Here is an 18,194-nt window from a genome sequence, read left to right as displayed (position 1 = left end):
AAAGCTGCTGTAAAATTCATTTCATCTTTATCCCGAGCTCCTCAATTCAACTTACGACCGACCAGCATTCACATATAAGTTTATTACAAGTGCGTTGTGCGAATACCTAAGGTCACTACAGAGTTGTAAATTATCAAAATATAAATTACTACTAGAGCGCGCCACTATAGTGGGACCCGACAATAAGAGCACTATTGAGTTGCCTAAGTTTAACATTGTTTTATAGGCGAGTTGCCGGACCAATATATAAGCCCGTGGTTTGTCCTATATCATTATTCTTAGTTTTTACCTGTCCCAGCACTAATTCAACGATAATAATATCATGTCTCTGTTATTAATGTTTTGGTATTTTGTATGTTTCTTTACAGTCATTCTGTTATTGATTGCTCTCCGTACGTGTAGGAAACCAAAAAACTATCCACCAGGTAAAGTCTAAATTCTCAGAATTATCTTTGTTTCAATAATGATTTACTTTAATCAGTTATAAAGTTAGTATGTAGATAACTAACTTATATATAGTTATATGTTACACCACGGCGTAATATTCAAATAATTAATTTATTATAGGCTACTGGAATTTGGTATCTATGCTGAATAAATAACAATCCATATGGATATATTGTAAAAAAGGTCTATTAGTGCTTTCAAAATAACAATTTGAATTTTTCTATTTATGTTAACTCATTTATTTTCTACATTTTAAACACTGTTACATATTAGAATATGCTTTTATAAATATATGGTGGGAAATTGTCCTAATATATTTAACAAATAGTATCTACCTAGCAATTTCGTTATTCTGTATTTTATTGTTTTATATGTATATTATATGATAAACACATTTTAGTATTTTACATAATAACCTATATTTGAGTTACCTGTTAAATAATCAATAAACTATATATTATGACGTAGAAGGTGATTTCTTTTATCATTATATATTCATTATTTCGTCAAATATTGCATTTTTTTCATTTTTTTTCTTCAAAATATTTTGTATCATGCTTTTCTCAAACTGAATGAAATTTTTATTTTTCATACCCTTTTATTTAATAGTAAAACGTAAAACCACTATCAAATTTTTAGGTTTTTAGGTGTTCATCCGATTTCGGTTTTGGTTTTGGTTTCAGATATCGGTATTTATTTTTTTAATTTCAGGTTCACTTTCGATTATCAGTATTGATTGCCACTGGTTGAAAATATTTAACTATTTTACCGTACGGTTAATTGTTAGTACCGGGAACGCATCGCAAATTTGCACACTCAAAGAGACTTCTTCATTTTATGATTGGGCCATTTTAACTTCAACACTAAATTATATTAATAGTTAATACATTTAAATTTCGTATTATTCTAAGATTACAATGAATAAATCTAGAAGCACTATTTTAAAATTTTAACATTACGAAATATTTTAATAAGTAACATATTTTATGTTGAACGTGTAAACAAATCAAAACCGAACAACAAAATGTTATCTATGGATCATGACTTATGAAATAATTTCCCAAACTTCAGTACATTATCAGCATATAATAGTATTCAGTTGGTTCATAATATATTATAGTGTATTGTGTATTAGACATTAGTATGATGCTGTAATAGTGCCTTGGTCAAAATTTAAACTCTGGTTATAGGTCTAAGATTTATATCTGTTTAGAGTACCTTAATAGTAAATTAAAAAAAAATAATAATAATTTTCTACCGACAATTTTAAATTAAGATGTTAAATAATAATAAGGGAGATAACCTATTTTATTATCTTAGATAAAACTGATATATTAATTCGTAAAATATTTGTTTCTACTCCTTGTAAATAACCACTAAATTTTACATACTAAATTTTATATAATATAATATTATTGTATTACATATTATACATATTTTATAGTTTATTAATACAGAATGGTCAGAATGTTTAAATTTTAAAAACAAATTACGGAGATCTGAATTCAAACGAACTATGAAGTAATAACTCAAATGATATTATCGCCAGCTAGTTATTATATTTTAACCCCAATAACGATAATATTTATACAATAATTATTATTACTCTAACGAAATTACTTATTAATTATTATTAGTATTTCTGCGCGGCGTAAGGCCGAGGCTATACACGGTGTATTCCGTTGCGTATTTCGCCACGTTTTCCGTCGAATTCAAGATTCAATGTCTTATATCGGAGTATTACGTCGCGTTTTCATCCGCGGCGGAAAACGCAAGTCGACCAGCGTATAATATTAAACGTTTAAAAGAAAACCATGATACAAAATATTGAATAAAATGAAAAAAGGTGAATACTTGACGAAATAATGAGTGTATAATGATAAAAGAATCACCATGTATATAAAATTAATAGATACTACACTACTACTGCGTATGTTTTAAAAAACATTTTTTGGTTAATGTTCATATAATAATGATGATAGTTATTACGATGATTATAATATATTTACAAATACTAATTATAATATTATTATCAATTATTAGAATAAATGGGTACTGTTGAGACCAAATAATATATTATAATATATAATATAATATATATTATTGCCGCCGCCGTTGCCGGCTGACCATCACACACATTCACACACACAAACACTCGCGCACACCTGCAGGCCAGCCACTATTTTTATATTTATTTTTGTTTTGTTTATTATAATTTTTATTGTTTTGTGAATTATATAATATTATAATATTACATGAATTACATATATTGATAGTTTAACACTGCCACCGTAATTCTCCAGTCTCTCTCGTACAGTATACGTCGTTGTGCTAAAAGCCTAAAACCGGCCTGCACAAAAATATTTATATTAGTTTTTCAAATCGGCGTTCGTTTTTATATTGTTAAACCCCAGATTTTTGGGTTTTGTTATATTTGTGCAAGGCGTGAATCGCCCTATTTATTATAATTTATATTATTGCAAGGCGCAAATCTCCACTGTTATTATTGTATATTGTGTGCGCTAATCGCTACATTTCTTTCTTTTTATATTAAACGTGTGCGAAACGACGTTAAATAATATTTTGTTATTGGTGTTAATCGCCATATATTTTATTATTTTAGTCTATACCTATAGGCGCGAGTCGCCCACCTTATTATATTATTTATTTTAGTGTGTTGTATGTGTGCAATTATTAATTATTATATAGGTTTAGTACTATAGTTTGCAGCTGGCCAGCCGTGCATTGCCAAAATTGCGAGTTCTTTTTTCAATTATTTATTATTATTTGTATTATTGATACTGTATTTTACTATTGGGCCAGAAGGGCCACATACCCTTTTATATACAGCTCTAATAGCTAATTATTATCATTTTTTATATTATTATTTTAATTATATTTATTAGTGATTGTGCCAAACCGGCAACTTATCATATTATTTTACATTTTTATTTGTTGGCCAAATGGGCCGTAAATTATTATTCACCATTATTATATTATATTCTTTACCAATTTTATCTGAGTTACCATTTTTATAAGAGTTACCTATTTGTCCTTAGTTTTAAGCTTACACACATACACACCGCCACCCACACACTAGCACCCACAGGATTTGCTCGGCGATCCTGTCCACTTCCCGTTGAGTGCTATACACATGTTACGGACAAAGTAGGAAATTGGGCATTGTGCACAGTGCTCGGTCAATGTGCACAATGCCCGATTTTTAAGGGCAAAGTTGGAATAAGTTAACATTGTCCGGGCACTGTAGGTTAAATATTGAATATATTAAAAATTAAATAAAAAATCTTACAGGGTACTTAAATAATCATAAAAAAACCTAAAATAGACGCTTCAAATATTAGTTTTTAAATCTATTAGGTATTCAGTTAGGTATATACAACTGTATTATTATCTAAAAGTGGTTTGACATGATTAAAATGTATACTTTTTATTATTAAATTATAATCATTTTAGTTAATTATTACTAAAAAAAAATTCTAAGTACATATAGAGATAGCATTAGTTTACTTAAATTATTACTACATACACCACTATTGTGGCATTTTGAGTTGCAAAGTCTACCAGATATTTTACATTTACACCGGTTGGTCTTACATAATTTATTTCAAGTACACCTATCTTACTCTTGAAGTCTTGACCACCCAATTTAAAAGTTTTCTTGCCACTTCATCTCTTAAAGAAATTTGTACTGGTGGGGTACCTCATTAGTGGGGATAAACATCTCTTTGCATATTGTGAATAGCAATAGTGTTCACGCAATATACTATGCGATCACTTTATTGTTAAAATTACAGATCGGTGCGTTTATCGGTTACGAGTGTCACTTACGAATAAAATATCAAGTATAGTTTTCTAGTGTTATTGTTATGTATAAATGCTATTTGATATAAATGTGTGCAGCGCACTGTATTTAATTTACTTTGCCTACTTGAATCCGGGAAAGGTACACTTTTCCGGGCAATCTCGAACAATGCCCGGTCATTGTATGAACAATTCCAGTATTAAAATGATCATTATTACATTGACCAAAATTTTTGGGCATTTTATAACAATGCCCGGATTTCCTATTTTGCCCGTAACACATATATACACACAACATACCTATATGATGGGCGTAAATTTCTAATGGAAAGAAATGATATTGTTTGTTCTCGGGTTAAGTTTTTGAGAAAAATGAACGAGTTTAGACGTAATAACGATACAAGGCCAATTGTTTACTTAGACGAAACATGGGTAAACCAAAATCATACGCGAGGACACATATGGCAAAACTCCGACAACACCGAAGGATTAAAAGTACCTATTGGTAAGGGCGGTCGGCTTATTGTGTGTCATGCTGGGTCACCTTCATTTGGTTTTGTCAAAAATTCAAAACTGGTTTTTCGTTGCAAGTCGGGATCGCAGGCTGACTATCATTCTCAAATGAACGCCACCGTTTTTCAAAAATGGTTTATAGATATGTTGGGCAATTTAGAAGAACCTTGTATAATTGTAATGGACAATGCCACATACCATTCTACCTTAACAGAAGAATATCCTAAGGCAAATACTCGAAAGGCAGATGTACAAAAATGGTTACAAGACAAATCTGTAGACTTTTCTCCAGTAGAGACATTAAGCGAACTACGGGAAAAAGTCAAATTGACGATGCCAAAAGAAAAAAAATATAAATTGGACGAAATTGCACTACAAATGGGCCATGAAGTGGTAAGACTTCCTCCTTACCACTGCCAATATAACCCAATCGAATTAATCTGGGCGCAAGTTAAGGGTAAAGTCGCGGAAAAAAATAACACCTTCAAAATGGCAGATATAGAAGTGTTAGTAAATAGTGCTTTAGATGCAGTCACAACAGAAGATTGGGCAAAATGTGGCGATCACTGCGATAAAATTCAAGAAGACGATTTGGTAAAAGAAGGATTAAGAGATGAAATTTTGGAGCCTATTATAATGACAATTAATCCCGACGACAGTTCTACTGACGAAGACGATGATGAAGACGATATGATTAATTAAAAAAAATGTATTATATGTATTACTTGTGTTATTTGTATTTTATTATGTTTTTTTTTATTATAATTTATTAAAAACATCTACATTACGTCGTTTGAAATTACTTTATAGGCGGGAAAACAGTAGGAATAGGCGGAGTAACCCTGACGAAAAACAGCCGCTTGGCGCGCGACGATCGCGGCTCACTTTTCGCCTCGCGTACTATAGGTCGGTCGGTGTGTAGTGCGACGAAGTATTTTGGTGACCGGGTGCACGGCCTATTATTATACGTTCCCGGCCTGAACAGGTACTTTACATGGGTTTTTTTTAGTATGGTTAAATTATAACATGAAATTATTTAATCTAACCGTCATCAGTAGCGTAGCCATGGGAGGGGGGGCTAAATGGGTTATACCCCATCCCACCCCATTGGCAGTATTTTTTATATTGTTTTGAAATATTTAAATTTAAATATGGAAATTATCTTACAAATTTTAATTATTTAAAATAGTAAATATGTTAACGGCAAATCAATGTTAATATGTTATCAGTATTTTTGTTTTGTTGTTGTTTTTGATTTTCAATAATTCAAGTTAAAAGTATTTAGTCCCCCCCCAATAAAAAATGTCTGATCGTCATTATTAATTGTTGTACTAAAATAATACATTGTAATATCGTATATTATGTACATAATTTTGTAATCTTATATTAATTAAATATTATGCTTATTATAGTATGAACTTACATAATTATAAAAGTTTCAATATTGTACTCTATAATTACAATTTGGCAGTGTTTATTACATGTTCATAAATAACCTATTATATTTTCTAACTATTTTTCTATGAGAAAAAGTATTAAATAGTTTATTATATAATAGTATTATTATACAATTAATATATATATCATTGATTATAAATAGTATTTACTATTTATAATAAATTATATATATACATATATTTTTTTTAAAACATTATTTTAAATAAATGTATTTAAGAGTAAATAAGAGCTGCGAAATACGTTATAATTGTTTACAACATTACTATTATTTTTACTTTCATTTAATTATATATGGTAAGTAGTAGTAGATAGTAGTTACCACTTTACTAGTTAGAGTAAAGGTCATAAGAATATCTAATTAGGGAAACGGGTCAAAAATCTGATAATGGTTGGTTAGAAATATTTGAAGGCCATGTTGTGATAAAAATGTGAATGGAAACCTATACTTTTTTGCAATCCTAACGTGAATAAAAGCGAAATTCTAATAAGTAAGTTTATGAGTTATAAGTATTAAAAGTTTAGATAAGCGGGGTGGAGTGGTTACTGGGATACCCCGAAAAATGTTGGTCAACTTTTCCGTTCATATAAACTTTAAATACTTATAACTCATAAACTACTCGTCTACATTTCGATTTTTATACATAAAAATACTAGAAAAAATTGCATTACATTATAATTGTAAAAAAAGTTTGTTTCCATTTAAATTTCTAAAGTTACCCCCAAAAGTATTGTAAAAGATGTAAAAATTAATAATCATTTTAGATAATTCTGAATGAAAAAACTTTCACATGAAAAATTTTTCTCTATCATGAATATTTTATACTTATATAATAAAATGGCTGTAATATATATTTTGAATCACTATGTAGCTACAGGGCCGTATTTGAACAATTTGCGCCCCGGGGCAACATATTTCCGCCGCCCCTACCCCCCCCCACAAATGCTGTTTCTTAAAATGTAAGGTGTAACTATTTTGTTGTATATAATTTTGGTTCACAGAAAATTAAACCAACTACATAAACATAATAATATGCTACTCTCACTAATATAATATTGGCAAATTAAATGTATATACAATATAGGTACACTATTATATTATATTATATTATATTCATGTGTGTAACTTATTATTGTAAAATGTATTATGAATAATAATTATGATCATAAAAATTTAACAAAATATAATATAATTTCTCTATAAATATTAATATTTCTTCTATTATAGTTATTTTTCTACAGTAGCTATATAAATATATAGTTGTATACAATATTCAAATGTGTGTATTATTATTGTGAATGTATGGGCGGGACTGGGCGTACAAAATAAAAAATTAAGATTATCTATTATCTTTTAGTATTTATGTATTCAAAAATGATTTATTTTTAAATATATATATTTTTCAAACTATGTAGTAAGAATATTATTATATACTTGTTACACAAACATTTGAAATATTAAATTTTGAATAATTTTTTTTCGATAAGTAATTTATGTGATGATGTTTTTTGGTAAGTAATCTATAAGTTTTTAAGTTTAAAACTTTTTTTATGTATATTAACACTATAATAAAATGAGCTTCAATAAAATTAGATTTATTTTATGATTATTTCATTTATATAATTATTATTATAGTTTATAAATTATTACTTTCTTTACATTAATAATAATAAATTCACATGTCAGTAAATTAATTTAAGTACTGAAACTAGACATTTTAACTTTACATTACAAAATACTACAAAATAATATTAATATTATTATCACTTGATTTGAAAAACATCATGTATATTTTGTTACGGGATTTGAATTATAAATTTTCAATTTATTTGTGGTATTTTAGGAGGATTCAGTGGAGATGTAAACTCCTGGTTTTTCAACGATAACTTTCGTTTTTTATTGTTAATTATTGAGCAGATGATTTTTCTGAAAAAATTGAAGCTTTATAATAAAATATTTATAAGTTATTTTTAACCTATATTAAATAGTTTTTATGCACTAAGGATACTAGGTCCATGATTTTGGATTTGGAAGATGTAGAAGTAATGGAAGTTATAGTGATTTGAAAATTTTAGTAATCTATTATCATTAATAATTTGTAAAAATTATCGAAGTATAATGTGTACTATAATAAATCCAATAAATCTAATTAAAAAAAAAAAAAATTTATTTTCTATTTTTGTAAAACCATTTTCATTTTAATATTATTTTATTAATTCATATTATTTATTTTATTTATATTTATCCAATATTACACATAAAATAAACATAATAATTAAAAATCTAGGTGTTCAAATTTTTATTTAGGTACATTAAAAATTTCAAAACAATTACCGACTAAATAATTTACAATGAAAATTGGGGTACTAATATGAAACAAAAAAAAGAATTTTGTATTGACACATGATACTCCTTAGCCCTTAAGTATAGTACAACAACATTAAAGATTTTGAAAATATGGTCTTTGAGTATATTTAAATGTCCCAATAAATAAGGATTTAAAATAATTCATTATGAAAGGAAAACATAAGGGTAATGATACTTAGTGGATTGCCTTGCATACATAAGTATTAAGTATATACGTTTAACAATGTATATTAATGTTTGTTTTATTTTTTTATATAATATACTTAGGGCCAAAATGGATACCGTTTGTGGGAAATACGTATCAATTAGCTAAATTATCGTCTATCAAAGGCGGCCAATATTTAGCTTTCGAGGAGCTCCGTCAAAGATACAACTCTGATATCATTGGGTTGAAATTAGGACGTGAATACGTCGTTATTGTGTTTGGAAACGATTTATTGAGTGAAACGCTTCATAGAGACGAATTTCAAGGTCGGCCTGATAATTTTTTTATAAGACTCCGGACACTGGGTGAACGTAGAGGTAAAGACATAACTATTAATCACATTAAATGTCAAACTTATAAAATATTTTTTACGAACCTAAAAACAAATGATTGAATGAACGTCCAAAAAAAGCTTACATTTTGATGCTTTAAATTAGATTTTAAGTTGTTTATAATTATTTTGCATTTTACAAAAAAAATAAAAAAAACAGGATTTGTTTCTTAATTCTTATTATTCATTATATACATGGTATGCATTAAACTAGGTATAACAATGACTGACGGAGATCTTTGGAAAGTACACAGATCGTTTGCGTTCAGACATTTGAAGTTACTTGGTTTAGGACAAAGAAGGGTGGACGAATTGATTTATGATGAATATCAACATATGGTACAACGTTTAATCGATGCGACGGAAAGTGTGACGCCAACATTATACTTGCAATCAGCGGTAATGAATGTTTTATGGGAGCTGACAGCAGGCACTAAGTTTGAAGACCCTAAGTTGTTAACATTGATGACGAAACGAAATTCAGCATTCGATTTGGCTGGTGGGCTGCTTAACCAAATGCCGTGGTTACGGTATTTGGCACCTATCAGAACGGGTTACTCACTTATAACTGAAATCAATCATCAACTTTATTCCTTGATATCTGTAAGATCTCATTACAATTTAAAATCATTATTTTTTACAACCTATAATTTTCTTTACGATTTAAACCTAACAAATATTTATGATTTTGCATTTTGTTTTGTCTGTCCCTGCGTTTTAAATATTATGACACTTAAGCGTTTTATTTTAGATTCTGAACAGAGTGCTAAATGTATTGATTCTACAATAATGTGTATTTTTTTGTGTCTGTCATCACGTTTTGGAAAAGTAATAGTGCTTTGATTTTTAACTTTAGCCCCGATTTGAAAAGGAAAGTGAATCTAATTGGTCAGGACCGGATTAAGGTTTTGCCACCCATAGACTAAAATAAATTTACCACCTAAATTACATAGGTATTGATATTTTACTTCTATAAGTGATACGTAAAAAAACCCTCCCCACCTTTATTAAAAAAATGATCATTAATAAAATAAAAACATAAAATCAATATTTTATGTATATACTATTATTAATATAATAATAAGCATATATATATATATATATATATATATATATAAAAATACAAACAAATAAATACTTTGCATATTCTTTATTCTTCAGATTATAGTCTTATGTCTTGATTTTTTTTCGCAGTCTTCAATGATGTCGTCACATGATAACTGATTAGTTAATTCATAATCAATACTTAGTATAGCAAGTGCATTTAATCGATCCTGTGACATCGTAGATCGGAGATAATTTTTTATTCTTTTCAAGCAAGAAAAAGAACGTTTAGCTGAACAGTTAGTCACTGCAGTATATATTTATATTCTAAGTGCTATTTCAATGTTGGGATATATTGAAATTAAGTTTTTTTCATGTAAAATTTGAAGAAGTTTGTGAACATTTTTTTGCTTATCGTTAGCCAGTTGTATTATGTGTGCTTTTAAATGTAGACATTAATTAATTAATTAATTAAAATCTATATCATCATAGTTTATTTCATTAAGTTGTGTAGCTCAATAAATTATCAATATCATCATGTGATAGACTTTCAAGCTTGACAAAAAAAGCAGTTCTTGATACGCAGCTCTTCTCTTGTTAAGTTCATTCAATAAACGATCTAAAATAACTAGGAAGGTATCAATTTAAAATTTTTCTTTTCTAGAAGTAATTATGTCGAGTTTCATCATAAAATATTGATTTAATTTTTTACGAGTTTTTATATGTTTATATTCTTTTGTAACACATTTTTAAAGTGCTTTTCATTTAAATTCATCAAAATTTATTTATATACAGTGTATAATATACACCAATTAAATTGGTACTTTGGAGGGTCAAAAGTAAATTCCAGTAGTTTTCAAAAGTGTCAGAAAAAATCCTAAAAAAGTAATGGAAAAACGGGAATTCTACGCAACCTTTTTTTAAAAATAAATACATACTCTACAAAATTTTCTCTTACGTTGATTAATTAAGAGTTAGGTATGCAATAAACATAAAAATTGTTATTTAGAGGTATTTAATATTAATTATTAGGTAAGTACCTAATAATATTATTATAAATTCTTTTATAAATGTTGATTTTATATAGTACACACAATATTGAATAATGTATATATTTAATATAGAATAATATTGCGGAACACAAGAGAACGATAACTGACACTACCAGGGACTTTATTGACGCATATTTACATCAAATGAAAAAAGAAGATATAGACAATACAACGTTTACTGGTTAGTAATAAAATACTAATTGTATAATTAATTTATAATATAAAAGCATACATTTAACTTGAATATTTAAATCTATAAATATAATTGCTAAAATACATTTAAGTAAAACCTATTAAACTGAAATTATAATTTTATACATGCTTGAAGTTTCATAAAACAAATAAGAGTAATAATATAATATCATATATTCGATACCTATTAATATATTATTATTTATGACCATTCTAATACATTTTAAAATACATTAATTATTTCAGAAGAACAATTGATAGCTGTTTGTTTGGACTTATTTATTTCTGGATCATCAACAACTGGCAGTACACTGGATTTTGCTATATTAGCCATGGCTCGGTGGCCAGATGTCCAAACTAAAGTTCAATCTATTCTGGATGAGATCCAGCCTCCGGGAACGTATATTACAGCCGAACAAATTCTTAAGTAAAATAAATTAAATGGGCATGTTTAAATTATTAATTAATTATAATTGTTTTCATATTACATTTATTTTTGAATATAGAAATCGATACGTGGAAGCGGTGCTTTTAGAGACGAAGAGGCTGAATCATGTAGCACCAATTTTGGGTCCTAGACGTGTGTTAAGAAATACAAATCTTTGTGGATATAGTATACCTAAGGTATAATATTTTTTTATGCTTATGTTCATAATTATTAATCATAATTAGTTTAGATTATCTTGTAGTGGAGCATTTTTCAACTGTAGTTTCTCTTTTATCAACATTGTATCTTTTTCCTAAAATATTAAATGTATTTAATTATTTGATCTTAATACTTTGAAAATAACATGTTTAGCGATTTAAAAAAAAATATTATAATGTTTTAATTTTTATTCGTAGAATACAACACTTTTGATGAGTTTATATACAGTACACCATAATCCGTTGAAATGGAATGACCCTGAAGTTTTTCGCCCAGAGAGGTTTATGGATACAAACGGAAAACTCAAAACAATTGAAGACATGTATTTTTTTGGATTTGGTAAATAGTTTATATTATGATGTAATTATGCTTAATAATAATACCATTGTTTATTTGTTTGTAGGAAAACGACGATGTCCTGGTGAAGCGTTAGCACAGCGGTTTGTTAGTTTAGTATTTGCCAATTTAATACATGATTTTATAATCGAAATCGATCAGTTATCCGATGGAGTTAATTGTGGTATACTTATGACACCAAAACCTTATAAAATAAAAATGTCTAAAAGAAAATGAAATTTTGACAAAATTGTAAAACGATTTTTTAATACTAAGAAATTTTAAAATTATTTTAGTTTTAGTAAATATATATAGGGTTTTTAAAAAAAAAATACGAAAATTAAATACAACATCACAAATAAGATATTTTTATATAAATTTAGAAAAATTATAAATACCAAAAAAATTTACCAAAATTGTTAAAATGGTGAAATTGCGAATTATTTTGTTTTTAATATTATTTTATATAATATTATGTTAGTTATTTCCAATTTCAAAAGTTAAACCTTGTAAAATGTAATAAAAGATTTTTATATTAAGTTGTTTTTACTGTAATGATATACATTATAATATATCATTAAAGATTACATTTAATTTTATATTCTTATTAAATTTCGACTTATGAAAATAAATTAAATATTATATAATTTTATTAATATATTTAAATACTCCAATCATTACATTAAATATCATATATCACAATAGAATACCCGATAGTAATAATGTCACGCATCTAAGTATATACCACACAGATATTTTGAGAGATGCTACAATCTACGTCTTGATTACGAGCAACCGTTGAATCTCATAAATTCATAACGTCATCTATAAAAAACCTTACAACGTATAAAAACTTTCTTTTTACATGATAAAGTATAGGTACTAGACATAATTTTTAACTGTGCTAAAAATAATATAATTAAAGATTACAAAAAATATTGAAACAAAATGATTTGGAAAAGTTTCTAACTAAAAAATCAAAAATAAATCTTTATGTTATAAAAAATTAAATTTCACTTTCAATACATTTTGCCTTATTGTTTATAGATTTTCCGAGGGATTTTCTGAAAAAACTATAAAAAGTAGAAAAACTGGTCAAAAATGCAAATATAATTAGAAAAATTAAAAATAAGCATCTTTTTAAAAAAATCATTAAAAAAAGCAAAAAAGCACTTTCAAATTTCATAATTGAACGTGTTAATATGACATGTACTTTCATAGTACTCTGCAACATTTTAAGTCAATCCATAAAAATAAGCATATGCTTTAAGCACCGAGCTCTGATTATTACGCAATTAATTGCTATAGGTAGCTATATTTTTCATTGTTTTGAATGTTTCCTTTATCTTCAGGTCCGATTTTGTCTGTAGTAGAAGCATTTGCATATTGGCATTCGTTTTGTCCATATTTATTTTGTTATAGTACTGAAGTAAAAATAAATCAAATATATTTATAATTTGATGATATAAATAAACTATTATGAATCAACTTTATGGTTTTAACTTTTAAATAATAATATGACTGTTCTTTCTTTCGTATTCAATGATGTTCAAAAATAAAAACTTCATTTTTTTTGGATTTTTTTATATAAAGCGGTTGATCCTGTCGGAAGTTTCTTTTTCTGTTTCATATAAATATCTCAAATATTCTTCCAGTTTTTTTTACAGTCGTCGTCTATACCATATGTGAACTGAGGACAAAAAATAAATGATAAATATTAAAATAAAATTTTACTATAAATTATAAATACTGGACAATAATATTTTTAATTTATATACTTGAATATTATATATTTTTATAAACATTATACTTAAAATTTATCATTGTGCTTTTTATGGGCACTATCGAAAATAAATTTGTTACTTTCCACGAGTACAGTCAATAAGTTTCTTTTTCTGTTGAGGAAATTGAACATTTGCTATTCTTTGACGTTGACGCAGGATGTCTTGACGCGACAGTAGTCTGGGCAGATACGTGATAAATAAGTAGGGAAACACAAAATACATACTCTATACTCTATAGCCTATACTATAGAGTATAGATAAACTATAAATTTGACGCCACAGCTAGATGCAGTAGAGAAAGAAAATCATATCAGTGTGGTCATTACATACTATTAATTTTGAGTCTGCTAACACTTCGATAGAGTAATTTATTTAACGCAGTAACTTTTTCGTCGCGGTAATGTACCTATATTGCCTATTTGTTACGCCGCGCAATAGGTATAATAAGTAAGTTTGTCATGAGAAAAAAAGTTGTTTATAAACCAGGAAAGTGGCTTTGCTATACAGAGCATATTTTGAATGTATGTCGTCATTTAGTACAAGTGGCTGTTATAATGGACGTGTTAGATTCAATTTTAATAAAAAAATCATAGTGTACCAAAAATGATTTTGAGCGAATAGCTGAACCTTTATAATATAATTAATGTGTAGTTTACAGCAAAAAGTTGGTATTTATATTTTGAAAATTTAAATTTGTTCGTGGAAAACGGTAGAATTTTTACTGCGCTGGTTAGTGGTTACGTGAGATATAGAAATCAGTTACTGGTATGAGCGAAAAATGACTGAATAGGCAACGGCGGTCGCATTAACTGTAGTCGAAGATATCATACAGCCAGTTACTACTGCGGTCATAATAGGTGTTGATGTGTCGTTGTCGTCATTCTCATCAAACTTTCCATTTTGTTCATTCACAATAAGCGCTTATTGATGGACGACTTTTTGTCAGCAGCCAAAGGCCGATCTGCGCCGAGAAGTACATCCTTATCGACCAGCTGTCATCTCATTCATCACGCTCTGTCGGTTACTGTTTAATACTAATACAATATGTTGAAGTGGACAGTGGTCATTGCGATGCTGCAACTTACGTGTGCTGCTCCTATGCTCGTTTTTATTCTTCGTCGATACCAACTAAATGTTCACCAATTTCGTCCGAGGTCCTAGGTCCTGATTCTTGTGTTTATTTAAGAACCCTCACTCAAACAATTTTCTCTTTGTATTCGGTCGCGTTCACTAGATCGGGTTTAGTAAATAGGTGTATATTATTATATTATGGTTATTTATACTGAAGAACCGAAAACAATATATTTTTTTCTGAAACAAGAAAATATAAGAAAAAAATATATAATAAATTAAATAAGTCGTTCGGTTAAAAAGCTTGATATTTTAATATATTATCCTGATTTTTAATATTTTTTCTAGTTTCGAAAAAAACTGTGAATTATTTAATACGATAGTGTATCATTGTATCAAACATGTGGCACGCGTGTACGGCTGGAAGTTTTTTTCGAAATTAGAAAAATATTAAAAATCAGGAGATTAATGAAATAAAAATGGTGAAACGTCAATATTTTCAGAAAAATGAACTCTAAAAAATGGCGATCTTCATTTTTAATAATAACTAATAACTGATTAGATTAACTCAGTAATTCGATTATTCAATTAGACAACTATGTATCATTTGTTAAAATAATCGCACAGCTTTAAATATAATAAACATTTAATTTGCAATAATTTACAAAAATTTAAGTAATTTATCGAGATAAAAACTATCCTATCTTATGATGGAGATCAAATCACATACATTGATCATAACTATTATTAATTTAATCAAAGTCTATTGAATAGTTTTGGAGTGTATCGTTGACTAAATAGCCAATAGGCAGTTAACAGAAATGTTTCAATAAACGTATATATTTTATTATTTTACAACAAGTGTATTATAATAACAAAATTAGGGTTTAGGGTAAAATAAACGTATGTACATACAAAAATATTACAAAATATAAATACAAAACAAAATAATCCTTCATCTTCACTTACACATATTTACATACACTCTTTTTATAATTTGATTAATACACACATTCTCATCAAGGTCATTAACTATTTCATTTTATATTTTTTATGATTTTTAAAAATTATATCATTCGTTATGTAAAACTGAATTCACATAGACATTTTATTAGACTGAGTCTATACAGTTTGATTTTATTCCTATCATCTATAAATCTTACGGCAGTAGAACCAATTGTTTATTCAATTGTTTCATAGGTATAAATATACGCAGTTTACGAGTTGTGTCCCGACAAAATTTCTAGTACAAGAGTTGTGTTCCAATGATAAAAGTGGGGTACACGAGTTGCGTCCTAGTGATAAAAGAGGGATACACGATACACGAATTGAGTCCCAACTGTTTTATAAAGTTGTACACAAGTTGTATGCTGATAAATTCAAATCGATATTTTTCAAAAGAATAAAATATCTATGTTGTTTCGTTAATTGAAGTAAAAAAGTTTTTATAAATTTAAATAGAGAAATTTGTCCTTTTCAATATTGTATAAATACCCACACATATTTTATAAGATATTTACTGAATAAAATTGTTTGATACTGTTCATTATTATTATCGCGTAGAGATACGACGTGTATATAATTTTTTATACGAACTTTTTCAGTTTTCGTGTAAAATATTATAACATAAACACATTTCAGTATTTGGGACACAATTCATATGCAGCCTAAATAAAAAATAAAATTTAAAAAAAAAGTTATTTTAATAAGCTTTTAATATTACAAAATATCTTACAATTTGTTTTTATTATCATTGAACTAAGATAATAATATTATATCTGTTGTATAATACTATATTTTATTAAAATGAACAAAATAAAACCGTGAAGTATATACTTTCCACAGTATAAATATAAATTTGGAATGTGACCCGCAAGTTGAAAAAGGTTGGGCACATCTGGTCTATACAAATGATATTTAAATGTAAAATTCATTTTCTCAATTGTGATTACTGATTACTCAATTACTCAGATATGAATGTGCGTTTATAAGCAATAAGACTTTGTATTAAAGATTAGTTTAATATATTTTTTACAGGACCATCCAACTCAAAAAATCGATAATTATTTTATTACCATAACAAATAGAATTGAATCTAACTAAGATACTGATATAACTAAAATTCGTTTATGACTATTCGTTGGCTACTTACAGTGAATTTTGACATTGCGCGTGACGTCACGGATCCGTTAGACGCGGCGGCTGCCATATAATAATTATATTACACGGCAATTAATATTTATCAATTTTTGGTTTAACTTAAAATAACTGCTAATGAACTTATTATTTCTCGAATGAACTAATCAAATGTATTTAAGAGTATCTCATTCTCATAATCTTGCCATTCGTATAATTATATCCCATTTTGGTTCAATCTTTTAGAAAAAAATAACACTTAAATAAATTGTATTACGAATTTACTTTACAATATTCACTGCAGTAAATGTATGTAATATTGTTTTAACGATCGTGACTTCAAATACCTATAGATTTTTTACGTCTAAACTGGCTATTTTAGTTTTAACTTGTAGCTTATACTAGAAGTGAATGAAGGCTCCCAAAATACTATTATCTAGCAGTACTCTTATGAGTCATGACAGTGGTGTATTATAACTTAAAATATAATTGTTATTATTTCATTAATGTTAAACCAAAATGTGATATTATTATACAAATAGAATAAAGATTATGTGCAACTCTTAAATACATTTGATTAGTTCATTCGAAAAAAAATAAGTTCATTAGAAGTTATTTTACGTTAAACCAAAAATAGATAATTTTACCGTGTATTCTATATGGCCGCCGTGGGGAACGAATCCGTGACATCACGCACAATGTCAAAATTCACCGTTACCAGCGAACGGATTGTCACGAACAAATTTTAGTGGTATCATTTTTTTTGTCATAGTATCTACTATAATTTAAGCC

General features: G+C 27.4%; 1 protein-coding gene across 1 annotated transcript; it reads left to right on the top strand.

The window, feature by feature from the left end:
- The first annotated feature begins 238 nt into the window (after nucleotides 1–238).
- Nucleotides 239–12,950, top strand: LOC132921588 (probable cytochrome P450 305a1). Its single transcript, XM_060984690.1, has 8 exons — nucleotides 239–425; nucleotides 8,873–9,127; nucleotides 9,356–9,744; nucleotides 11,310–11,418; nucleotides 11,676–11,856; nucleotides 11,936–12,053; nucleotides 12,273–12,414; nucleotides 12,479–12,950. The coding sequence occupies exons 1-8, from the start codon at nucleotides 323–325 to the stop codon at nucleotides 12,646–12,648; spliced, it is 1,467 nt and encodes a 488-aa protein (XP_060840673.1). The 5' UTR covers nucleotides 239–322; the 3' UTR covers nucleotides 12,649–12,950.
- The last annotated feature ends 5,244 nt before the right edge of the window (nucleotides 12,951–18,194 follow it).

The sequence above is a fragment of the Rhopalosiphum padi genome, chromosome 2 (assembly GCF_020882245.1).
Source record: "Rhopalosiphum padi isolate XX-2018 chromosome 2, ASM2088224v1, whole genome shotgun sequence".
Taxonomy (NCBI): domain Eukaryota; kingdom Metazoa; phylum Arthropoda; class Insecta; order Hemiptera; family Aphididae; genus Rhopalosiphum; species Rhopalosiphum padi.
Note: the sequence above shows the minus strand (reverse complement) of the source record. Positions and strands in the feature narration are given on the sequence as shown.